This window comes from Rissa tridactyla, chromosome Z, assembly GCF_028500815.1.
Source record: "Rissa tridactyla isolate bRisTri1 chromosome Z, bRisTri1.patW.cur.20221130, whole genome shotgun sequence".
Taxonomy (NCBI): domain Eukaryota; kingdom Metazoa; phylum Chordata; class Aves; order Charadriiformes; family Laridae; genus Rissa; species Rissa tridactyla.
The window spans coordinates 56,293,742-56,318,783 of record NC_071497.1 but is presented as its reverse complement, the minus strand read 5'-3'; the positions used below and the strand labels follow the sequence as shown (position 1 = coordinate 56,318,783).

Sequence of the window (25,042 nt, the reverse complement as noted above, 5' to 3'; positions counted from 1 at the left end):
CTGGAGCTATTCAAATGTAGATTATAGTTATGGTCTTGAGTTTTGCCTTAAACTGGGACAGTTGCATGTGTATATGGATCTACTTGATTCTGAAGATACCAGATTGTTCTGCCTCCCTAAAATGCTCCCGTTAAAACAAAAAAGTTGATAATATTATGCTTTAAAGATAAAAAATTATTTATTGCACTAAGGCACTGTATTTCTATCCTGTAGGTGTGAGCAGGACCAAGCTCACAAAATGCCCAGAAATCACAGAAATGGCAACCTTTTCAGAGGGAAAGGACACAGCTACCTGGCAGCAGAAGAGTAAGCATAAAGCAAAACCTATGTTAGTGTGTAAGCTGGTTTTACACTGAAAGAAATGTACAAAATAGTATCAGGAAAAGTCACTGTTGTATATAGGCGCAGTGCATTTTAGATATCCTGTAGTTGTCTCTAAAGTTTGTCATTGCAGAATCATAAAGAACCCTCAACAGTTAAGAAAAATCAGAATTGCAGAATTCAAGAATCTAGAGTTTGATCATATGATCACAAGTCATTAACCTTCATAATAAAATTACCGGGTTTATTCAGGCTTATTTAGAATTTTCTTTTCAGGCTGTTGCAAGTTTTATCTCCAGATCCACATAGCTCTCTTCAGAACCTCAAAGGGACGTTGTCTCGCCCTAAAGAATAATGTAAGTGAAAACTCCAGAGAAATGGTAAAATACCATCAAAAAGCAGACGGAGACATCAATGCCATACAAATGTGACTCTCAGTAAATTGTTTCTGGGTGAGACTCCACTTAAGCAGAACTAATTGAAGCTAATACTTTGTTAGTTTTGGTTTACAATGAAATATGTTGGGTTTTGGATTACTGGAGACACTATCTCCCTGGTGACGTGTTACTACTTTAGACAAATATTTCCAATGTGCTTGGGATATCTGGATGTGGAATGCACTTCTGGTTCTGGTTTACTGTCCCCTGAACTTGGTGACTTGTTCCCTCCCCCGACACGTACTGCAAGGCATTTGTTTCTCCATGTTTGTCCCTCGGCACAGAGAATAAACAAAGGGGAAGGGTCTCTCGTAGTCTTTCCAAAGCAGCTCAGTTCTCCAAAAGAAAAAGAGAAGAAGCTGGCTAGTCATGTCTTAGCACTTGAAACTAAGCACCCTCACCTCTAACTGCCATGAGTTCCAGTGGCTGCAATCGTAAGCAGATTTTCTAGATAACACGAGGGAAAAGTGACGCTCTCCTTCCAGTACCAGAAGAAGCATTCAAGACATAAGCACAGATTCCTAATAGCACAGCTGCAACTTTGACTGGAATTGCAAGAAATTGCATACATGCTTTTCATGCTAGCTTCCGAACTGGTAGGGAAGTAGTTGGATGGCAAATACGCAATTAAAATCACCAGCTCCGGAAATGACATACAATCTGTGGGGGATACAAGCTAGTGGACGGCTAAAACTACAGAGCACATGAAAAGCAGAAAGCAGTCTCAAAATGTAGAAAAGGCAGCAGTTGCTTCTAGAAGCAGCCTCTCCAAATTGTAACTCTGTTGGGGCCAGTAACAAAACCACTGGAGCCATCTCCTAAACTTGGAAGATCAGCTGCAACATGGCTGCACCAGGAAGCATGCGAATGGCGTGAGCTATATTCTTGGGTTGAACAGGTCTCCAGCTGACACAAAGCCTTCAAGGGCAGGAGCAACTTGCAAGGTTCAGATGCCTGTGAAAAAGAAAATCCCTTTGGCTCCAAGGGGCTTCGTGCTCCAAAGAGCACACGGGCAGTTCAGACAAGACAGCCTGTTCTGCCACACGAATCTGCTTGCCTCTTCCTTCAGGCTCCTCACGTCACGAGGAAACACTCCTTCATGAGACCATGAGTCAGTGGAAATGATACCAAATTGATATAAAAGGTCTCTGATAAGTCACACAGCCCTCTCCTCACTCCTAATGGAAAAGCCGGGTGGCAATTACTGCAGGGCAACCAGATGTAAGATATATAAAAGTATGTTAGAATGGGTTTATCCTGACTCGTGGTCATTTTTTTTTCCTGTCTTCTTTTCCCTTTAAGCATTTTGTAGACTCTTCTGTTCCTGAACACACAAAGAACAAAAAAAATGGGGGGTGAATTCTGTATGTCTTAACAGGGAGGATGTTAGCACAGTAGGAAGGGTTTTGTGACCGGGAAACTTGCAATTACTTTCAGCTGCAATTGCTGTAAGCTTGCTTTCTGAACTGTGCTACTTCTCCCAAGCCCCTGTAGGCAGTGGGAAGGATGTCTTACAGCACAGTTTGCAAAGCCGACGTTCCCTAAAATGACCAGTGACACCAATACTGTGCCCAGTATGTCACAGAACAAGAACTAAAGAATTATAGAGCTCTTTATGAATAATTTAAAGTTTCTTACTCGGTTTTTGAGGTTGTGTAGTGTGTTACGTATTCAAGAAATCCTTCTGTCACCAGCAGTTGTTGCAATTAGGATACATTTCGCAAAAAATAAACACGAGCTGTGTCTCTGCAGGTGTGGCATTTAGTTTGTTTCACATTCTCTTCCAATAGCACAATGCTGTTTGTTGGATTTACAGGCAGGGATTTTTTTAGAAGCAGTAGTCAGTGGTAGGTTATTATCTTAGAAGCAATATATTCCTCATTTTTAAAATACTTAAGAACTTGGCAAAGAATTTAGCTAACTGCTTAATGGACAGAGACTGGCTGAAGTTATTGATACTTTTTCTGTTTTCTGAGGTAAATCCTGCTCCACGCATCCCTCTGATAAAAAGATGCTGATACAAGCTTTTGTTCTAATCATTCTTGCTCCCAAAAAAATGCGTCTAGTTCTGGTGGTAATTATTTTATTTTGCTTCCCCAACAGAGCTCTGGGTATTGGACTCTTCATTTTGGTGCTGGCCATTTTGCTTATCTTTGGCTGCTGGTATTACAAAAGACGTAGCGGCTACAAAAGTCTGCGGGTAAGCATGGCAGCTCACTTTCTCGGATGCTAATATTTTTACAATTTATAATCGTTAGTTGCATTACCTTAATGCAGGGAACATTGAATCTGTAATAGGACATCATTATCTCAGGCAATATACGCACCGACATATACACAGGTGAAAGCACACAATATGAAACACGCCTTGCCCTGAAGAACCTGCAAGTCAGGCAAAGGAGTAAGAGGAAGCTGAAGCACAGGGAGATGAAGCCAGCTGCCCAACCTTCACAATACATCAGTGGAAAAAACAATCTCTAGGAAGCGTTATATCTAATATTTACACAAAACCAAGATGTGTTCTGTGTATTTACATTTAAATAAAAGAAACATATTTGCTACTCATAAGACTTATCCCTAAATAAGGACAGATATGATTAGAGTAAATATAGGAAGCAGAGAAGAAAAATAACTGTTACAAGTAACTAAGTAAATATTATGTTCGTGTACGAGTGATGCATGATTTATTTGTATAAAAGTTGACTTGCAGTTTTTAGATTTACGAAGAAGCAGGACAGGTTTGAGGTTTGCTTTCTAAACACTACTTCTAAAAAATTCTACTTTGGGTATCTTAAAAAACTATTAAAAAAAAGTGCAATCCTTCTTGTAACATTTGTTGTTAGAAGTGTCAAAGCTTTATATTTGAAGTTCTGCTCTGTCCTATGAAAGGGAGGCCACTTTTAATCCTTTAAAGTGAAAGTATTTATTATCCAATTATATGTTTTACAGTAAATATCTTTTAGTTATCCTAATATTTCAAAAAACATGTGACCGTTTGGAATTAAAAAACATACCTGTCATCTAAGTCAGCAAATCCATTTCCTTGCTGTTTCCAGCAACTTTGTCCTGTTACCTTTCCAGTGATCTCTCCAATACATATATCAACTGGTGAATAATTTCACGCCTGCTCTCTACATCATGGCAAAAAGCACAATTTTTTTTAATTTGTTCTCATTGCGGATTGCTGCTTTCTGGTTTTGAAAATCAAATTTTTGCTAGGCTTTTTGGCTAGGGGAGAACTGGTACAGAATGTATACAAAAGAAATGGTGGAAAATGGAAAAGAAAAAGGTTGGAGATGAAAGAAAGAAGTGGGTGGGATAAAAAGGAGGAAGCATTCAGGTGGGTGAGAAGGTGTCAGTTCCTGCAGCAGTCCTCGACCTAAAAGATGTGATACTCATTTTTCTGGCAATGTAACTAGATAATACAGGAGAGAGAGTATGTCTCAGCAGAGACAGCAAAAAGTGGTAGGTAGATTACCTCTCCAACTTGTGTCTGGCCCTAATCCCAGATTCTAAGACCTGTTGTAAATGTGCTGCCAAATATTAAATGATGCATAATTTGTTCCAACTTCGCATTCTCTTCTCCCTTTCGTCTTCCCCATATTTCTTTATGAACTGCCACAGAGCAAAAGCTCTAGTGTGGGCACAATAGGAACCGTAGTAGGTGAGGGGACAATACTGGACTGCAAAATGGCTCTGCAGGAGTACAGAAACTTTAATTCTGTGGTAAGTTGCAACTCAAGGTTTCGTTTATTTACAACATAGTAAGACAATCTTGGTAAACAGTCACTTCTTGATGATTTCTTTCCTGGGGTGTGCTTCTAGATTGAGTCTTCAATACCTCTACATTAACTTAAAAAGTAGTATTTTGCACAATTTTTACTGCGGAAAGCTTTTTTTAAGACTACTATTAAGAATTCGTCTTTTAAAAAATTCTCTTCTTTCACCTACCTTCATTCTTAAGTTGTATGATCATTATGCAATGTATTAGAATGATGTAACACCTGAATGCTGAAACATACTGAATAAACAAAGAGCTCCCTGATAGATATTCCGCCATTCTGACGAAGAGCAAATGGACTGTGTCTGGTATACTATACTCTGACAAGGATTGTCAGGGAACATTATAAAACTTCAAGGTTTTAGCTTCTCTAATCATTATGAAAAGATGAACATTCAAACCTATAATCTTAAAAAAGTTGAAATAACTTAATCGATAAATGTGTATGTCAAGTTATGGGTGTGCTTAAATAGCTTTAGAATAGGGAACAGGCTAATTTACGACCGATTTTAAATAAGCTGCCCAAATTGTTGGCATTGGAAATAAGACAATGTACCGCATCAAGACTGTTAAAGAAAAGTTTCAATATTAGTCTGAATTCTCAATATTAAAAAAATGTCCTTTTTAAAAAAAATTCTGTTCTGGAATTGTAAAATCCTCTTTTTGGATGAATGATACAAACAAAATTAATTTAATCTGATGCAAAATCAAAAAACATATTAGCAAAAACTAACCTTAAAAAAAAGAAACTACATAATGAATGAGGTCAGGTATTTTAAGCTGTAATATCATATCTGATATGAAGGTAAATAGCTCACTGCATCTTTAATGTCATTTTTTGTCTCAGTTGTTTCTTCAGTCTTTCACGTGCATTTTCCTTACCGTAGGTACCTGATGCTCCACCAGCTTATGAGAAAATTGCTGCAGATCAGTCACCACCACCCTATTCACCATGATAACATGAAATCTTAAACTCTAAACATACCAATTCAATTTCTTCATGCTTCTCAACTTCCTGTACATGCTTAACTTTCTTAAAGCTAAAATCATAAAAAATACATATATCACATGCTTTCATTAGCAGTTGCTGAAAATTATTCCTGCTTAGTTTACAGAACTGGTTCTTGAAATGCCTCAATAAATCTGAATGCGCTCCTGTTTTAAGTTTTTCATTTCCTGTGCTCAGGTCCTGTGCTCAGATTGATACGCTGTACTCAAGTCTGGGCATCCTGCACCCTTCATAGATCTACCAAGAATAAGTACATACTATTGAGTATCAACCAATGAGTAGAAAGTGTTGGCACCTTTGTTTTCATCTTCCCCACTTACTATCCCTTTCTTTAAAAAAGAAACAAATAAACTATTCCCTGGAATGCACTGTACAAGAATTTGTCATAAAATGGACAAACCCATTTGACTGCATGCCCTGTTACAAAGACTAACCATTTTCCCTAGCAGCAGTTCTAAAATTAACCTCCAAAAGTGACTATGTTTTACAATGGGCTTTTACTTCACATCACCTGTTGATGTACCTGTAATGAAATAATTCCTCATAACACACAATCCAGGTAACCTAGGAATTTCTGTTTAGAGCCCATATTATTTCATACCTGTCAATGGCTATAATGATCATCGCCTTTAGTTTCCTTCTGGCAGTCTTGTGAGAAAGCAAAAGAACTTGGTAGATAGAGGGCTTTACGCATTGTCTCTTTCTAACATGATGAAACAATATGAGAAAATGCGTGAAGCCCATCTTCCTCAAAGAATATAGACGATAGAAGACTCCAGGATGTTAATTTTTGCAGGTTGCCAGAACACTAGCAGTAATAGAAAACAAAGAATTGTGATACACATAAATTAGGCTACATACAATTGGCAGTTACTGTTTACCTAGCCTTTTTTGTTACTATTTACTTGCCAGATTGTTCCTTAAGATCATACCCAGATCAACAAGTTTATACACAAGGCCTGATATCTCACAGCAGGAGGCAGCTAGAACTGTACAACATTGTTAAGATGAAAAGTAGTTACAGAAGAAAACTATTTTCATAAAACAATTATTAACTGCTATTAGTAAAGAATCCAGTTCTTTGTCATAGAGTGCGCAAACACAAACACCTTAAAACAAAAACAGGTTTTAAATACAAGGCAGATTTACTTGCCTAACATAAACTCCATATATGGCGATAAATAATAGGTTTTTAGAAATGTTTCTTTTGTAATAAAAATGTTTATATAAATTAATAAAATTAGATACTTGTTAGAAGGTAATAAGTATCTGTAATTGCTGTGAAAGGTTACAATCAATATGTCTGTTCTTATAAATTTAGATGATATTTGTATTTAGAAATTACTTTAACCTAAAAAGCTGCTTACATGTGCGTTTTCCAATATACACCTTTGAGGAGAAAATTCTGTGAAATTCTTTAGTGACAAGAAGAAGAATAGACAGGATAACACACAAAATGCCAGGTTATAGCTAGTAAGCGTCAGAGATGTAGAACACAATGGCTGACTAAATTTCTGGCAGAACTGGTAAGCTAAAGCTTGAGGCTAATGATCTTTAGCAACTCTGTCCTCTGCAACTCTCTACCCTGGGGCAACATCCTTTCAAAAGACTGTGTTGCTACAGTTGAATGGAACTGACATACACATTCCTGGCTCAGAAAAAAAAAGTAATTTCTATAAAGATTAATTGCTACAAAGAAGTGAAGTGCTTAGAATTCAAAAAGCTTTACTTGATCCCACACATTTTTCAGTAGTGTCAGCGTTCCATAGGTTACTAGCCATTTCAAAAGCTCACGAGGAAGGTAACATTGACTAAGTAGAAACATGAAATTATTTCCAGAACTACAGAAGGCCAAATTGTTGGAACTGCTCAGCAGCCAGAACTGTAACTACTGAACTTTGACACTAATTTACAGATACTTAAAGGATAGATAATCCCTCTTGGAAACCTATCCTTACTTTTTAGAAAGTCCTCCCATTTTTCCTCCCTGTGAAAGCAGTATTCTTTCTTTATAGACACGGTTAGACAGTTGTCTCAGATTTTAATTAGTGCATGAAAATAAAAGCAAGAAATAGAGGTTCACCTGTATTATATAGGTGGAATCTTCATCACTCATGCTAAACACTCTCGCAAATTCAATTTGTCAAGTCTGGCTCTATACCCAACTGGAGAAGCTGGCTGATCTATTAAAAAACAGCAATACAGGACAGGTCAGAACTTGCGAACAAGAGGCCTGTAATTGCCCGAGTTGCATGCTACAAGAACCGGCTATGTTATGCACTATCTGTATTAAGCTCAATCACGCTGCACTTGACCAAAGACAAGTTAAAACTTCCTAGGATGTCTGCCCGCTAAAAAAGAAAGAGAAATGCATAGAAACTTCTCAACTACAACATGGAGAACGTGGTATAGAGTTTTCCAATTTCCAGGAAAGGCTTTCATATTAGACAGTCATATGACCCCAGAGTAACAAATGGTCACCAAAATTTGGATTTATAATTTCTCTGGCATGGTCAGGTATGTACAGGGAGGGTGTAAAAGTCAAAGATCTGCTCTGCCTATTTTGCCCTCCTTGCAATCAAGCAGCAATCAGATGCCTTGTATTACAATTCTCAACCAATATGATCTTTGCACTTTATTTTCTCCCACCAAATAAGCAAATGAGGGAAGACATGGGCAATTTGGGTTCTCCCCCAGGATGCCAATGAAGAGAGGCGGCTGGTCATAGCTGGAGAATGAAGCTCGGCTTGCTACTGGTCTGCCTTAACCTGCTTCCATCAGAGAAGCAGACACACTGTTACTAAAATTTATCTGTACACAAGGATCTTAGCAACATCTCTATAGCTATGCATGCCACCTTTGCGTAGATACAATGAACAACTTGAAAACCAGGCCTTTCATTAATATAGCTTGTTTTGGTCAGATTGGTAAAATATAATGGCAGTAGCAGTTGCATTGTCTGTGTTCAGATTCCTGGTATGATCCTGCTGGATCATCTACTTCCTATTGAGGTTACAAGCCTCAATGTTGCCTCAAAAGACCCCAGAATGTTAGTAACTCATCCCAGCCATTGCACAAAGGTGAAATGCAGCAGGTCCTGGCAAGTGCAATCTTCCTGGCATGCTGAACCGCTTAGCAAAACAATCGCTGGGCCAAGAGCCATAGGGTACATACCACATACGTCAGAGAGCTATCATAAAATAAAATACCAAGGGATTTCTGCAGGAAGCACTTGTTTTTTTAGAGTCTCACCAGCCCTGTGTAACAGGACTGGCATATGCAGCTGGTTGCCAGGACAATCCTGTGACGTTTTCCTCAGCAATCTCTGTTGCCTTAACACCTGCTGCAGCTAGGGATGTAGATAGATTATCTTGGCATCAAGAACTGCATTAGTATTAACCATATTGCTTGTAATTTTTTCAGTTATTTTTCAGCATATTTTGATTAATGTTTATGTCTAATACTGGTAAATTAAGCATCACTTTGTTGGTGTAAGTCCATGTATTTATGTGGCATAAGGGTACCTTCTCTTGCCTTTAAAAGCAAACTTATTTTCACTTCTTATGCAAAGGAGAAGGTTAATGAGTTCCTCTGTGCTTTGGAGAAGTGGCATTTATTCATTTGTACTTTTCTGTTGACTGCATATTAAACTATGCAACAAAACTGAAAGACTCTTGTGTGTTCACCCCATTTCATTAAACGTATTTTGTTGCCCATTAGATCTGAAAAGTGCTTGCAAGTTTCCAGAGTTGTCTTTTGGTCACACGTCTGCACTGAGCTTTACATATAGTACCAAAGGTAAACTAGCAGCAGTATAAAGTTAAAAAAGCTATCTACAGCTACTATCTACACATCCGTTACATGCTGACAGCTAAAAAACAGCCCTTGTGCACTTTTTGGAATTGACTCTCCATATTCTGCACCCTTACACAATCCTCCGATTTTCACTTTACTTCCTTTCCCCAGAAAATCCTTGTCTCAAGGGAAGCTTGGTTTCTAATAAACAGAAAGAAATATTACTTCCCTTGCTGCAAAAACCTAGCTCTTCAAGATGTTTTGTCCACAGGTTCTACTCTTGGGCCAATGCAAAAGACCACATTTTTGGGGGTAGCAGTGTTCCTAAATGCCTTGTGCTCATGGGAATATGAAGAACAGACCCTCGTCCATCTCATCCTCATCCACCCTGAACCATCTCTCAAATTTACTCATCAAAAGAGAACGAGAGACTACTGGGCTCTACTTCTGTAGTAGACTACTACAGAAGCCACTGTGACAACACTATTGACACCTAAGCTACACGCCAGAGTTATTGCCTTCTCCAGTTCCCCCAGAAAACTCTTGCCATGTGATAGTGGTAAACTCCACTCTTGCTGGACTCACATGGGCCAAGACCTGAACAGTGCTCGAGCAGAAGATGTGCCTTTGCATTTCCAAACCATTTTACTATAGCCCCAGATACATGTTTGGACCGCATGCCTTATTTGCTCCTTCCCTGAGAGGTACGTCGCATGAGCCGAGTGCAAACCAGTACAAGACAAAGAGTGATAGCCTAAAAGAACTACTCTAGTCTTTCAATACTAATTTTGTAAGGTATTTTCAACTCTGTTAGCTGCCATTTCTGGATGGGAGAAACAGACTGCTCTGCTGCACATTCACTACGTTCTCTGCTTACGCAGAAAAGCAGCCTTCCTTCTTCCCAGTTCTTTTTTGAATTTACCTTATCATCAGCTGCATTCTTGTAGCTATTAGGAAAAAGAACTGACTCATTTGTTGTTGAAGAGTATTTTCTAAGAGAAACATCTAATCTTTCAATCTCTATCAGTTTGTCCTTTCCCATTTGCCTTGGCAGAAGTAATTGATTTCTGTTTCTGCATACCGTCACTTACACCCCAAGTGACTCCTTACCGACACTCAGGAGCAGAACAGGAGCTGCCCCTCTCAGACACCGCTCGGTGCTGGGTTTGCTGTCTGCAGTTGTTTGCAGGAACAACTTTAGGCTTGTCATCTGGTAACCACATTCAGAAAAGTCTTGGAGCTGCTTCAGAATTTGCAGTAAAACAACAAAATCATATGGTAAGTGTCAATATTCCCTGAAAATTAATCTCCTGTAGAGGCATGAAAGGATTAAAAGGTATCAGATGCCTACCTTGCAATAAATTACTCCTATTTCCATACCTCCAGAAATCTCTTTCTGGACATTTTTGGTGTCAACACAGATTTAAGTCACCTGTCTTTGTTGTATTTGTAATTGCTCAGATATGCAGCCCGCATGCTCTACACCATGAAAGAAAACAACAACAGTATTTCAGTCAATTCCTCATTCAAAACTTCTGCTTTTTAGTAGGACTCACGCACCTCCCCTACCGGTTCTTAAACTGGAGAAGCAATTTTATGCTTTTATGTCTATTGTTTTCTCTGCTCTGCTTCTCTGAATTACTGCTCACCTTTTTCCAGTACCTAATTCTCTGGCTGCAAATTCCGTTCTTTCATGTCACAGACAAGTCCAGGCTGAGTTCATACTATTGTCCTGGAATTACTGTTGGAGGCTGTGTACACATACTGGGGAAAATTAACTCATACTTGATCTATTTCTTGTTCTTTCGACTAAGCATTCCCTACTGGCCACTACAGTGAGACAAATGCCCAGCCCAAGGTGCAGCTCATACAAGGACCAGACTGCTGTACCAGCCGTATCACTTGCATTCCATGTGCCAAAATAAGAAACTCACTTTCAAATATGGGCTGTTTTTTAACAAAAGCTTATGGTTTTGCATCAATTTCTTAGGCCATGGAAGGAGGGAAACGCTTTAGGACAGGCCCCCACAAGTTTTTGTGTTTGTCTATCAAAGGTTCTTCTAAGACCACCTTGCAGAAAAGCACTCTACAGGCAAGAACAAGAGTTTGAAGGCATAACATATAGCCAAACTGTAGAATACTGTCCAGACAAGCCTGCTTTTTACACGGCATAAACTGATTCCATCGTAATTCCACTCTTTCCTTATTATAATCAAGACACCCTATGGCTACATAGTAATACCCAATCACTAATCCCTCTTTGATACTCTATTTTACAGCTGCATGTGATTAAAAAAAAAGGGAGTGAGGAATGATGCTGCAAATACCAGCATGTAATGTGGACAGGATCTCAATGTCTGTGCTGGTACTAGGTGCCCATGACCTCTAGATAGCCAAAATAACCTGATCTTATACTTGTACACTAGAAGGAACCAACATGAACAACTAATTAAAGAAGTATATTGTCTTCTTTTTATGACATCAATATTGCCAAGCAAAGTTCTAAAGCCTGAAGACAATCACAAAAATCGCAGTTATAGTGGTTTCTTTCCTATCTTGTTTCCCTGTGCGATTTAATTTTTATAAATGCTACCTGGCAGTGCCACTCACATTCTTGAAAACAATTTCATTTTCTAAATAATTTTTCTTCTTTGTAAAAAGCAAGAATAGGGGAAAATGCAGCAGTTATCTAGTTGTCTAACTAGATAGGATAGTCTAGTTGTTTAACTATGGACAGGATGCTGGAAGAGGAGTCAGGGGACCAAGGATCCTGTTCCCAGTTCTTCCATCTTGCTCCAAGAACTCTATACTTCATTGTCTTCATCTGCAAAAGGCGGAAAATCATATTTATGCACATTCTAATGCACTTTCTGTGTAATAAACTTAATGTCAAGAAATATTATAAGCAATCAGCTACATTTCCTTTACTTTGCTTTTACATACCATTTCCATTTACAGTGTTTAGTTCAGCTGAGACTGAAATAAAAGACATTCTAAGAACACCAACTTCCTGCAGAACTTCTGGACCAATCATCTATGAAACAACAAAGTATCCCAGTTTCCAAGTTTACGTCAGACATCCAGGTATGGCTGTTGATCCGCAAATTCAGTATTTTGAGAAAAGAAGAAAAGACATATTTATCAAGATCTTAAAGTTTGCTTTACGCCACTGTAGTTCCAAAGAAAATATTTAAAATAGAACATAATTCGTGTCACATTTGTGAAAATGGCCTCTTCAACAACTCAGAAATTTTCATTTGGGTGCCAATGTGTATAAATTGATCATGCACCTAATAGACAGGCTTAAGCTTGCATGCTATGCACAAAAATAATGACAGTTAAAAAATCATTGTGTTCAAAATCATTACGGCAGTTTGTACTTCTACATTTTCAACAGAGCTAAACCAAACAAAATTAGTAACTGTACAGAGAGTGCCAGACTTGCACTGGTTTCAATAATGTGGTTTAAAGATCATGTCTTTACAGCCATGATATTCTGCAAGTGGTATAGTCTTATAGGATGAATTGAATTTGACACTGCTGTGTATTTGGTTTACAACTGATATTTCTATGAAAAAGTTAGTACAAGGCTAAACAACAGTCAGAAAACCACCCCAAAATTTTGAAATAATTATGAGAGAAAAATTGCTGAATAGACTTGTAGCGCTTTTAGAACATGCACTATTCTGATCCTACATCGCAAGGACATAGTAAAACTGAAAAAGGTACATACAGCAACGACAGTAACTGGTTACTTCCACCTAAGAAATAATTGAATTGACTATGTTTCTTTATTCTAGAAAAGCAACAACCAACATGGCAAAGGTCTACACAGGCCACATGGCAAAATGAATAAAAAGCAAAGGCTTATTGCGTCTTACAATATAAATATTATTTGCATCAAATGAAACCAGCAGGTGCCAGGTTCAGAACCAAACAGATTTAATCTAACACACTGTGTTAAAAACTCTTTACCACAGGACACTGTGCATGGTAATAGTTCACACTAAAAAGTTTTAAATTAAAAGAGGGTAGATTTAGACTAGATATAAGGAAGAAGTTTTTTAGGCCGAGGGTGGTGAAACACTGGCACAGGTTGCCCAGAGAGGTGGTAGATACCCCATCCCTGGAAACACTCAAGGTCAGGTTGGACAAGGCTCTGCGCAACTTGATCTAGCTGAAGATGTCCCTGCTCGTTGCAGGGGGGTTGGACTAGGTGACCTTCAAAGGTCCCTTCCAACCCAACACATTCTATGATTCTATAAGAATTCTAGAAAGCATTGGTCAATTTCATTAAGAAAAATACACTGAGGGCTATTAAATTGAAAAAAAATAAATCACAGCTGTCTGACGAAGACTTTGTCTCACAGATCAGTGGGTATTAGAAGAGTATTCAGGCCCGTTATTACGCTCTTCTGGACTGCTACTAATGACTGCTCCAAGAACCACGATGCTAGGAGAGATGGACCTTTAGTCTGATACAGCATTACTAATCTTATTTTGAGTCAGTAAACTTGCTTCAGGCGCAGCTTACAGAAAACAGGCTATATGAATTTAAGTCTTTGTGAGCATTAATTTAATTTAAAATCAATTTGGGCTACTAAAATTCTGCACTACCACAAAATATAAGCAAAACCAGCTATGAAACAAACTCTGTGATAAGGCCATGGATGCCCTTCAAATGACAGCTTTTAGTTATTTTCTAGCCTACACGAGACAAATAAGTTTCTCTTTGCTTACTTACCAGGAGAATTTTTGCTTCATTTCTTGCATTGTACTCCTTGCTATGTCACAACGAAATCACAGTGGGTTTGAATGAGTTGACAGTAACACACTTGGTTTGAACAAGTTCTTTTGTGACTCCTAATACTTGTGAAATTTAATTGCTTCGAGTATGGTAGCGGCAGAATTCCTAGGAGAAAACGGCAGCCCCGAGACACACGGGTTTGAACAGTGAGGCAAGACAAATGTAATTTTCTATTCAAAGCAAAGCAAAACTATTGTGCAGAGTATTTCCATTTAGGTAAATATCAAAGATATCATGCAAAATGTTGCAAGTCATTAATAAATTGGAAGTTTTGTATATAATAGTGTCTGAACATCTGTATACAGTATCTGAAGGGGTCTAAAAGCAAGGCATTTTACAAGCTCAGAAAAGTTGAACATGTTTTCTTCAAAGATTGATTTATAGATGCACTTGTTCATATGTGTAATTAAATTCTTTTTAACTTCAAGTGAAACTTCAAGCAGGTAGTTCTGCTTTTTCATTTTGTCTGCAAATATAATCTACTTTTTACCATTCTTTTTGTGCTATATGTATATATATGATATATTTGGTACAGAGAACAAAAGATACATAGCAAGTTGTCAATTGCTATTTACCTTCATTTGAAAGAAAGTCTTACTCTGACCAACATTTATATTATTGGAGAACAGTGATGGGAAGAGTAATTTTATTCACAAAAATGACTAAAATTTGTTTTTACAAAATGAATCATGCAAACCCATTACACAGCCTTTCTGCAACAAGATTTGGAATCGGAACATGTGTCCAGTACAGAACAAAAGTCCATGAAAATTCTAATGAAACTGCATCAAACTTTGCATGTTGCAAAGTTTATGCCTGCCAAGTTATAAAATATTTATGAAACAATTATAAAATATTATTGCGCTAATTCAGAAAATTTCTAAAAATCAGTCAGGTACGTAGCTTGAGTTCCGAGTTCCTCAATTAAGCTTTTTTAACTTTTCTCTTTATTAGAACTGATTATAGCATAAATCTTCCTACTACATTAGCACACAGAAAAATGTCATGCAAGATTTCTTTTCTCCATGTAGGCTGCCAGCAATAGTAGAACCTAGTCTTAAGCTTCTCAAACAATGTAGATATTCACTCTACAACAAACATAAATAAAAATGAAAAAACAGTCATTGTAAGAGAAAAATCCAAGACAGTCAGTCCCAAGTTTCCAACAGAGAAACGGAAATAAAATGTGTTGCTTGTATATATGGTTTTAAAGTATATAAAATGTCCATGAAGAAACTGCCATTCTCCGCTATCTTCCTCTGTTGTAAAAGTCACCTGTAGTGTAACGCAAAATGCAGTCAGATTTAAGAAGCCTTAATACTGTAAACTCTGGCAGGCAGACACCACTCACTACCGGGTGTCTTCAAAATCAATGACGTAACACCTTTAATGGGAAGTAGGAAAAGTGTACTAGGTAGCTTCTAAAATACCACAAACCTTTTCTCACCCCAAAACTGACAGCTTCCATCTTTCGCAGCTCTGAGATAAGATGCAGATCGCTGATCTAGAAAGAGGCATTTTCCCAAATCAAATGTTTTCATTAGTCCAGAAAGGGAAGGTTCCCTATGGAAGGCCTTTCTTCCCCCAACTTTCCCAGAACGAGAACTCTAGTTAACTAGTTACCAGGTTACTTTTCAGGACAATATGAAGGGCAGCCAAGAGAGAGGGAGTAAGCTGTGGTCTTATTCTTCAACCCAAGATCCAAACTGCCAAAACTGTACAGCAAATGGCGAAAGGAAGGAGAAAACTAGACAGGATGAGGAGCAAAAGCTTAAGATTCATCTTGATGAAAATCAGTCAAAGAACGCTGCTAAATGCAGATATGTAAGCTTTTATCCCCCTTTGAAGTCATAGCTATTAAAAAAGCAACTAACATTCATGAGTTCTTCTGAAATCTTCCCTTCTAGTTTCTAAAAAAAAAGAAACAAAAAAGAATCCCACACATACAAAGATGTCCAGCCTCAGACTGGATCTTCCAAGCAACTAACAGAGACTTCGACTTCAGATTTTAAATCAGCATTTCTAAAATAACCATCTTCTTTATATGCTGAGTCTCACAATATACCAAAAAATTTCCCTATTTCAGGAACACTGGAGCAGGCACCTGGGAACTCATCTGATTGGCAGAAAATAACCCAAGGGGTTTATCAGATCAAAAGCTGAATCTAAGCCAATAAATATTGAATACACTGCATAAAAAAAGGAAGGTTTAGGTAATATGTGAATTATTCTCACTCGAAGCAGTAGTAAGGCCTCCTTTAATACTGTGTGATATTTTAGCATTGTCCTTCCAGATAGATCAATTAAAAGCTAAAGAAAAAAAATGCAGATCTAGAAAGCATGACTGGTAATAAAACTGGGTAGCTTGTTAGGGCTAGACAGAAGATTAAAGAGTGGCCTTGTTACAGATAACAGATATGTGTAAATGCACACATGGCTGTAAAAAAGAGAATAATAAACTGTTCAGCAGATCTATGAGCTTTATGACAAAACATGGTAGTCCTGAACAGCAACCAGTGTGACTTAGACTGGTGTCTCAGAAACTATTTCTAGCCTTACCACATCACCGGAGACTTTAAGCAATATAACCAAACATTTATTAAGAATGGATGAAGTATGGGTTATCCTGCCCTTTATAAGGAGGATCGACAAGACGGTCTTCCTTCCTCTCAAATCACGTGAAATGTAAACCACAAAGAAGAGCAGAAGAGATTAAATAATTTCATTCTAGTATATTCCAAAAGCTGAGACTAAGTAGGAAGATGTATAGGTATGTGTTCTGCCATGGTGTAATAGATAAACACATTTTTAAACTATTGCCAACACAAAGCAGTACAGCAACTTGATTTATTATATGCAGATTCTTCTGCATTGTTGCTAAACAGTACACTGGTCCAAAGTTACTAAAATACTTAAAAAACTATACATTATGTAAACAAAACATAAATAAGACAGCATAGTTCTTTGTACATATAGTTTAGTACAGATTGTTAGGAATTCATGAATATGTACAATTCTATTCCATAGACTGCATTTTTACAATGCATAAGTATTTTGTTTACAGAAACAAACCAAAAATAAATTTGACAAATAAAAAGGAGATATATACTGTCATAAACACACTGGCAAACAGTCCATACTGTAAGATGGAACATGTGCAAAAGGCTAGATTTCTCCAAACTAAAATGTTTAATGAACACATTAGTCATTTCTGACCTTTTTACCAAAGAACTCACTGAAAACTCTGACAGACTAAATAAATTTTTATTCCTCCTAATCCCCACAGGTAAACAAGAAAGAACTATAATCTTAAGTAATTTTCAGTAAATCAACTGTTTCAAACAATGTAACAAATTATTCAACAGTTACAGCTTCTGAAGTCAGAAGAATCCCCATAATTTCAAAGTGGCTCATTTGCAGTAAATTCAGGATGCAGCTTTGTCAGGTTTATTGGGGGAAGATGACTGAGAAGCAGGGAAGACAGTGGCAGGATTTCTGCCTGTGGACACAACAACAGGAGGTGGTGATGAAGACAGGGAAGAAGCTTTTGATGCCGGCATGTTTATAGCATTCAAAATGGCTCCTTCTGGACTAACCAACAGTTTTTTGATAGAAGTGTTTAAGTGAAACACTGAAGTGTTGCTTGGTAAATGAGAGTTCGGAGGATGAGTGGCAGAAACCACAGAAGATGTAGCTACAACACTAACAGGAGGTTTTATCACTGAAGACACAGACAGCGTCGCTGTGGACAGCGGAGTACATGAGCTAGCTGGAGTATTGAGTATCTGGGGTGTTGCATGTACGATGGGTAAAGCATCTGCAGACCCAAAAGAGTTCACATTTTTTGTAGAGCTTTTCACAGGATGTTTTGATATTTGCCAACTTAATGAATTCCCTGGTGCAAGCACGATTTTTGAGGTTATTGGATTAACAATTGGTACACCTTGAGCTTCTTGACCATTGTTAGTAGTTAAAGGAGGAGTCTGTTTTGTATTACAAGAGAGAAGAAGAACATGGCTACCAGCTCCAAGGCCTTGTGGCGGAACAACAAAACGAGTACCATTAATCATTATCTGAGTTCCAGGTGCCAAAGGCATACAGGTGTTAATGACTATTTTCTGTTGAACGCAAGGTTCATTCAGCTGACTTCCTGCCTTGCTTGGTACAGTTGGTGAAGCTGAAGACATCTGAATGGTAGAAGCACAAGGGTAAGCATGACTTTGTTTCTCTGTACTGGGAGGCACCTGCTGGCATTGTAGGGAAGAAAAATTAGGAAAACTAATGACTTTACCTGCATTTGGAGACGGAGGGGGCAACACACTTTGAGGTTTGTGAATACCTGCATTATTTGGCATAGCAGCTGAAACTCCTGATGATTGATACTGAAGCAGCGTAGGCAACTGGCTTTTTGGTACTGGAAGAGGAGCTGGAACTGCTGCCAATTGAGGAATTGTGTGTAACACTTTGTGGGGTGTGGCTACAGATCCAGGCAAGCTAATCACTGGAAGCTGCAAAGCAGATGCTAAGTTTTGAGGAGATACTGTTGGCTGCGTTGTTGAAATCAGCACAGATGAAGCAAGATGTCCTGTTTTCACAGTTGATATACCCACAGTATTTCCAATATTTGATGTACACAGTCGATTACCCAGAACTGGCCTTATTTTTGAGGGATCATTTCCACCAATCAAGACAGTTGGCCACGTCCCAGAAGCCATCCCACTTGATGTTACTGAAACAGATTCCACACGTGCATTTGCTGTTGTTACTGTAAAGGCATTTTCAGCTTTTGTTGCAACACATACAGATTCATTAACTGACACAGCACTTTTACTCACAAAATTTGTTACAGGAACCAATGTACTACTACTTGTCAAAGACAGCGCCAAGCCCATGCTCTTTATGTCTTCTCCCTTAGAAACAGCAGAATGCAATATATTAACTGGTGGAGCCTGTTGTGCATTGCCTTTAGTATTTACAATGGTTTGACCTATATTTAGTCCAATTTTCGCATCTTTTACTTGAGCAATAGTTGGTGTTGAATTTATTCTTATTGGTGCTCCTACTGTAGATGGGATCAGAACCAACTGTGGTTGCTCTGTGGCACTAACAAAGGCATTGCTTAGGGAAGAAGGAAGGTTATGTTTCAATGACTCTGCAACTAGATTGGCAGTTGATGGGCCATTGGCAATTTGTGTGTTAATGAAAACCAACTTCTGAGCGTTAACACCAGTGGATCCTGGAGAGGGTATAATACTGACTCCTGATGCCCCACAGGGTGATAAAATAGGTGGATTTGTGACTAATGTAAGTTTCTGGACTGGAGTACCACTGATTAAATCTCCATTTGTTGCTGAATTAGACTCAGATTGTGTAACAGGATTTGTTTTAGTTTTAGTATAACCTTGTTGCTGCACAGAAGAATTTGGAGTTATGACAGTGGCTCCAACAGGGCTGTTTGGAGTTGCTGATATCAAATTGCTAGCTAATGAAACGGAGGATAAAGAAGGAGCGGACACATAGCAGGAGTTCTCTATTACTTGACCCAACGTGCCCCCAATAGCAGGCTGCTGTAATGTGAATTTGATATTTTTCTCCATTGCCTGGGTAAAATCAGCTGGGAAAGCTGGAATGTTAACAGAAGCAGCTGTTGAGGGGGCAAATCCAGAAAGAGACGATTGTCCAATATGTGGAAGACCAGACGTGGCGGTTGCTACAGATGAAAGAGTAGAACACGATAATGCTGTGGTTTTTGGCACAAGAAAAGCCTGAAGTTGAGGTGCATATGTGAAAACTGAACTAGAACATAAACTACTAGGTGAAATCTGGTCTGGGTTTGTTCGCACTTTAACAATTCCTGTGTTTCCACCTCGGGTTGTGACCAGAATAGATTGTGATTCTCTTATACACACTGTCTTCAGCTCTTGCCTAGTTTCAAAGGAGTCGGCTGTCTGCTGTGATGCAAGATTATGACAGGCAGAAGCAGTGTTTGTAGACCCACTCAATGCTGTTGCTGATATCAAAGACTGGCTAGTTGTGGAAAGAGTAGGTGAAGTCAAAGACACAGGGAATGTAGCAGTTGAAACTGTAGTCTTGATTTTGTCAGTTTCCATTTGGCTCACATTAATTGTTGATGATAATAACTTACTCGCTGAAGTTACAACAGGCAATGTTTGTGTAGTGTTCATGGGACTAGTCACTTGTGACAAGCGGGTAATATTCTTGTTAAAAATCGTAGTAGGTGACTGAGTGGTAGCATTTGCAGGGCCTGTGACCAGAACCGGTGTTAAAGAAACACTGACATTTGATATTTCTGGTAAAGTTATGTAGTGCATCTCAGATGATTTTTGTTGTAGTGACTGAATGTCCTTGGACACCATTTTTCCTTCCTTCTGCTGAATAAGAAAATTCTTAGGTAAAATAAGAACTTGTTGCATGACTTTTTCTCCTGTTTTAGGGTCAATCACAGGTTGCATTTGAATTTTCACAGAGCTGTTGTGAAGGTCTATTGGTACGCAGTGCCCATTTGGCATTTTGTATACCATTTGTAAAGGAGTCTTTGAACTGGTCTGGCAGGGCAATGCTGGTTTTATCAGTGGTGATTCCAAAGGTGATAAAATTGGCTTTTCAGAAGTAGATACATTTATGCCTGGGGGAGGTGACAGTTGATTTGTTAAGGTCACTTTGTTCCCAGTATTCTTGGCAAGCAAGGCCTGGATGGGTTTGGTCCCTTTCAGAAAATTTGATGCTGATGCTGCAGGATCTGTCAAGGAAAATGATTCTAGAGTTGACCCTTCAAACTGTTTCAGTTCAGTCAAACAACGATCTGGCTGCAGGCTACTTTCTGAACTCTGGACCCCAGCCTCATTAGTGCTCAGCTTAGCTTTCTTCCTTGGTGAAAGCTCATTAGTACTTTGATCCAGACAACTGTTTTGCTTGGACTGTCGTTTAACACATTTGGGCAGTGTCTTCTGTATTTCTTTAGAAGTTGATTCTTTTTTCAGAATTCTGTTTTTTCCTGCAGGTAAATTCATCTCTAGTAGTTTCACTTCATCTGCAATGGTATTAAAAGAGAAACTGTGTTTTACATGTTTGCAACTGATACCTTCTATACAACAATTTTACAGTGTCTAGCTAAAGGCAAAATGCGAGTTTGCAAGTGTAAGGATATGTGGAAGGAGAATGTCTGCTTCTTTAAGGGCATCTGGTCAAGGACCTTTTTCAATGCAAAAAGGGAGTCATAAGGAAAGAAGGAAGTCAAATACGAACATACAGGTGCACGAACCTGATCAGCAAGGGAGATAGTGAGGAAAACCAAACCTGGTTATTCACACATTTAATTGATGAAGGCATGTGAGAGTGTGAGAATGTTTACTCCAGTAAATCTACCTCATCAAGGACCTGGTTAATTGGGACACTGAAGGGGAAAAGGGGAGAAGCCAGGAAAAAAAATACAGAGACACACAGATCTAACAAACCAAATCAAACATGGAGACAATGATAAGAAACAACCTCACCAATCGCAACTGACGATCAATCAAGAAACTGCAGGTGCCCCTTACAGGGAGATCAATCTAGACTTTTCAACTGATATGACTGTAAACCAGGGGAGATCCTCGACACTGGACTGGGAGGGGTGGGGGAATCAGTAGAGCTATACAAACCCAGGAAGAGATGGGCAGAGGAAGGGGGAACTGCAAGGACAGAGTAGGAGGTCATAGCCTGTGTGCCCTGGTGCTGCGGGATAAGTGTACCTTCCCCAGATCCAGTGTGCGTGGGGGCGGTGTGCGTGTATTCACTGGCAAACTTCAAGTCAGACTAGCTGATGAGCCTGGGGTCTGGGCTGGTGTATCAGGCAGACTTGTGACTGTGGGGTGACTGTGGGACAAGGGTGACACATGTTTCACACTGAGCATCAAGCTGGACCAGCCAGCGAGCAGTGGCTGCATGAAGTGGATAAAGAGGGCCCAGGATGCAGGCAGGTGTGCCGGGTGGACAGAGGGGCTGTGCACTGAGGTTTTGGCAGTGCGGGGCTGCAGGGGGACATCTGTGAGGAGAGGCCAGGAGCTGCCCTGTGTGAGACCCAGCTGCCTCCAAACAGATCCACTGCAGGATGTGGCTGAGCCTGTCAGCTAAGCTGATGATGATTCATAGAAAAAGCTGCACAGAAGAATGTGACAGACAGGAGTGAGGAAAAAATGTAGGAGAAACAACCCCACAGACACCAAGATCAGTAAAGGAGGCGAAAGTGCTCCAGGCACTTCCTACACTTGACAGGGGAGGAAGTAGTAGAAAGGGGGACAAAGTTGCACCTGGGAAGAAGGTGGAGATGGGTCTGGGGGGGGGGAAGGTATTTTAGTTTTTGACCTTGTTTCTTGCCATCCTACTTTGTTTTTCATTGGCAATAAATCAAATTCATTTTCCCCAACTGAGTCTGTTATACCTGTGACAGTAACTGGTGAGTGGTATTCCTGTCTGTACCTTGACCCACAAGCTTTCCTGTCTTATTTTCTCTCCCTGTTCTGTTAAGAAAGGGGAGTGACAGTGGCTGGGCAGGTGTCTGACAGCCAGCGAAGGTCAACCTACCATAAACATAAATTCCGAGCAGGCCTACTATGTTATCACAGAAACGGTTAAGCACAAAAATGGCAAAAACTTGCATTAATCAGAATTTACATCTTGGTCATATCTGCCCACTTCTAACCTACATCTGTGAGACATGCATCACAAGCTATTTCAATATTATCACAGTAGTAATTAAGGTAGAAAGTAGGACACATAGAAAAATAAAGCTCCCAAATCAACTTGATTCAGCTCCTGAATCAAGTTCAAGCTACCAAATTCCAGTAAGTGCTTACCATTGTCTGGGCGATCTTTTTTGGGAACCTCCACATGTTCTGCAGACTCTGAAGATTTACCACATACTACTGCAAAAGAATCTTTGCCAGAATCAGCTTCACTTTCATCATTACTCCACAATTCTCTGGTAAATTTATCATGGTCTGGATGTCTTTTAAAGTCATCATAGTCCTTCTTTAATCTAGACCTTCAAAATAACAAAACTAACTTTACTGAAGAACCACACTTTTTAAAATTTTTTTTATTTCTTTGTATGCGCTTCCACACAAAAAGTTGGAGTGCCCTTCAAAAATTTCAGGGTAGCTCTGCCTGCAAAGTCTTTAAAACCCAGAAAACATTAAGTGACAGTAATTTCCCTTCCTTCACCAAAACTAAATTCTATGTCATTAAGTCCTCTAACAATAGGCAAAAAGACTGAGGTAAAAGCGAACGTTACTGTTTTACTGCATCAATCTTCTGTTTCTTCCTTCATCTTGCATTGTGGCAAATGTACCTGTATGGACTTGAGTAGCAAGCATTTGAGTAACTGTAACAAGTCTACTCTTTCCTCTGAAGGCAACCCCAACTAAGGAATTAAGTAAATCTTTTTTTTCTTACATGCACCATGCTTTTGGCCCAGCTATGTGACCATAATGTAACTTTCTCCTTTAAGAAAATGTTCTTATCTCTGGACCATTAGAACTGCTGCCACTGTAATTTCCACAGGCTCACACTCCACTAAGAAATGTGCATATGATGGAAATACACAGCTGCCTTACTTATTTGAACACCATTCAGAAACACACCTGCTTGCTTTGATACTCCTAAACTGCTACATAGTTCCATTGTCCCTTCTTCTAAACCATTGTCTAGATGAGATCTAAGGGGTATTTTAGTACACAAATACAGTAAACTACAGGATTCAGCTGGTGGTAACCAACATAATATCCAGGAGGATTATTTCGCAAACAAATAAATAGATTATAGCAATTAGCACCTTGTGTGGAGTAGAATCTAGACTTCAGTCTGGATCTAACCCTTATGACAGTAAGATTACGATCTTAAATTTACCTTTTCTTGTGCGTTACAATAACAGTTGTTTGCACTGAGTGCAGCAATGGCTAGCTGCGCCCTAAGGGATGGAGAGGTAGGAGCCAAGCATGATGTCACAGCTGCCAGGGCATAAGCCTCATCAGCAAGGACACCATCCCACTGCCTCTGAATGAGGGAGTGGGGCAGGCCTACGGGTGTTAACTGGGTTCACCAAGAGCCCAGATCAACAGGCAAGTTCCTAGTGCTGAGGCCAGGTCTAAGGTCAAGCTCGGAAGTCACTTCACAGGTTCAGATCAGCATCAGATCTGATGGCTGCTAGGGTCAGGACCCAGTCGAGTGATTTCTGGGGAGGTCCACAGTGATGATGCAGGTCCATGGTCAGTCTGAGGGTCAGTCCAGGTCAGCAACACCCAAGACCAGGCAGAGTAACTGCCGTAGTTGAGCTAGAAACTGGAAATCCTACAGCAGAGACTGAAGGCTGTAGAATGACCTGAAAATGGGGATCCTGGGCCCATGGGCAGGTGATGTGGATGGAGGCCAAGCGAAGCTGGTCAGGGTCAGTGAGACCTAACAGTTTACTCACAGCTTTGACACTCTGACTGAGAGAAGACAACCTCAAAGTCTGTATGAAGATGTAGTGTGGATGTTACTTCAACTCTGTCATTAGGATTTTGAGTTTGAAGTCTAGGGACACTGCTACTGAACCACTACTAGGGAACCACTACTGTACTGAACCACTACACTAGGGAACCACTACTGTACTAAAGCTTCTGCATGGGAGTTTCCTTTTTTCTTTTCAAGAACTTCTGCTGTGGGGCCAGTGAACAAATGTGATCAGTGGGCACAAGTAAGCTTTCCTTTTAAACCTTCCTGCTATTGAAATACCATTCAACATTATAGTCTGTCATAATTTTGAAAAGACGAAAGAACCTTTCAGAAGGGGAAAAAATGGACTTTGATCATAAAGAATGCTCCTACTAATCAAGGACAACAAAAAAGGAAGG

The 25,042-nt window shown here is 39.3% G+C and overlaps 2 protein-coding genes and 1 long non-coding RNA gene across 7 annotated transcripts in view; 1 reads left to right on the top strand and 2 right to left on the bottom strand.

Moving 5' to 3' along the window:
- Positions 1 to 40: 40 nt before the first annotated feature.
- On the top strand, positions 41 to 5,495 carry MLANA (melan-A). Its single transcript, XM_054185666.1, has 4 exons — positions 41 to 306; positions 2,862 to 2,958; positions 4,383 to 4,484; positions 5,427 to 5,495. The coding sequence occupies exons 1-4, from the start codon at positions 239 to 241 to the stop codon at positions 5,493 to 5,495; spliced, it is 336 nt and encodes a 111-aa protein (XP_054041641.1). The 5' UTR covers positions 41 to 238.
- Positions 5,496 to 11,706: 6,211 nt separating this feature from the next.
- LOC128902511 (uncharacterized) lies at positions 11,707 to 14,539 on the bottom strand. Its single transcript, XR_008463819.1, has 3 exons — positions 14,088 to 14,539; positions 12,287 to 12,433; positions 11,707 to 12,167 (listed from the first exon to the last, which is right to left on the bottom strand). It is a non-coding gene; the product is annotated as an uncharacterized LOC128902511 (long non-coding RNA).
- Positions 14,540 to 16,628: 2,089 nt separating this feature from the next.
- Positions 16,629 to 25,042, bottom strand: part of KIAA2026 (KIAA2026 ortholog) — a 52,777-nt gene continuing 44,363 nt past the window's right edge. For all 5 annotated transcript variants that reach the window (XM_054185649.1, XM_054185648.1, XM_054185650.1 and 2 more), the window contains 2 exons: positions 23,006 to 23,193; positions 16,629 to 21,201 (listed from right to left, as the gene is read on the bottom strand). In XM_054185649.1, coding sequence (XP_054041624.1) covers positions 17,576 to 21,201; positions 23,006 to 23,193 — 3,814 coding nt within the window. In that variant the 3' untranslated portion in view covers positions 16,629 to 17,575. The remainder of the gene's footprint in view (positions 21,202 to 23,005; positions 23,194 to 25,042) is intronic.

What these genes read in the sequence shown, in the direction of transcription:
- MLANA (XM_054185666.1), top strand. Translation starts at nt 239, where the DNA reads ATGCCCAGAAATCACAGAAATGGCAACCTTTTCAGAGGGAAAGGACAC. An exon ending in AGCTACCTGGCAGCAGAAGA is followed by an intron (nt 307 to 2,861) that starts GTAAGCATAAAG and finishes CTTCCCCAACAG; the next exon opens with AGCTCTGGGTATTGGACTCT. An exon ending in ACAGAAACTTTAATTCTGTG is followed by an intron (nt 4,485 to 5,426) that starts GTAAGTTGCAAC and finishes TCCTTACCGTAG; the next exon opens with GTACCTGATGCTCCACCAGC.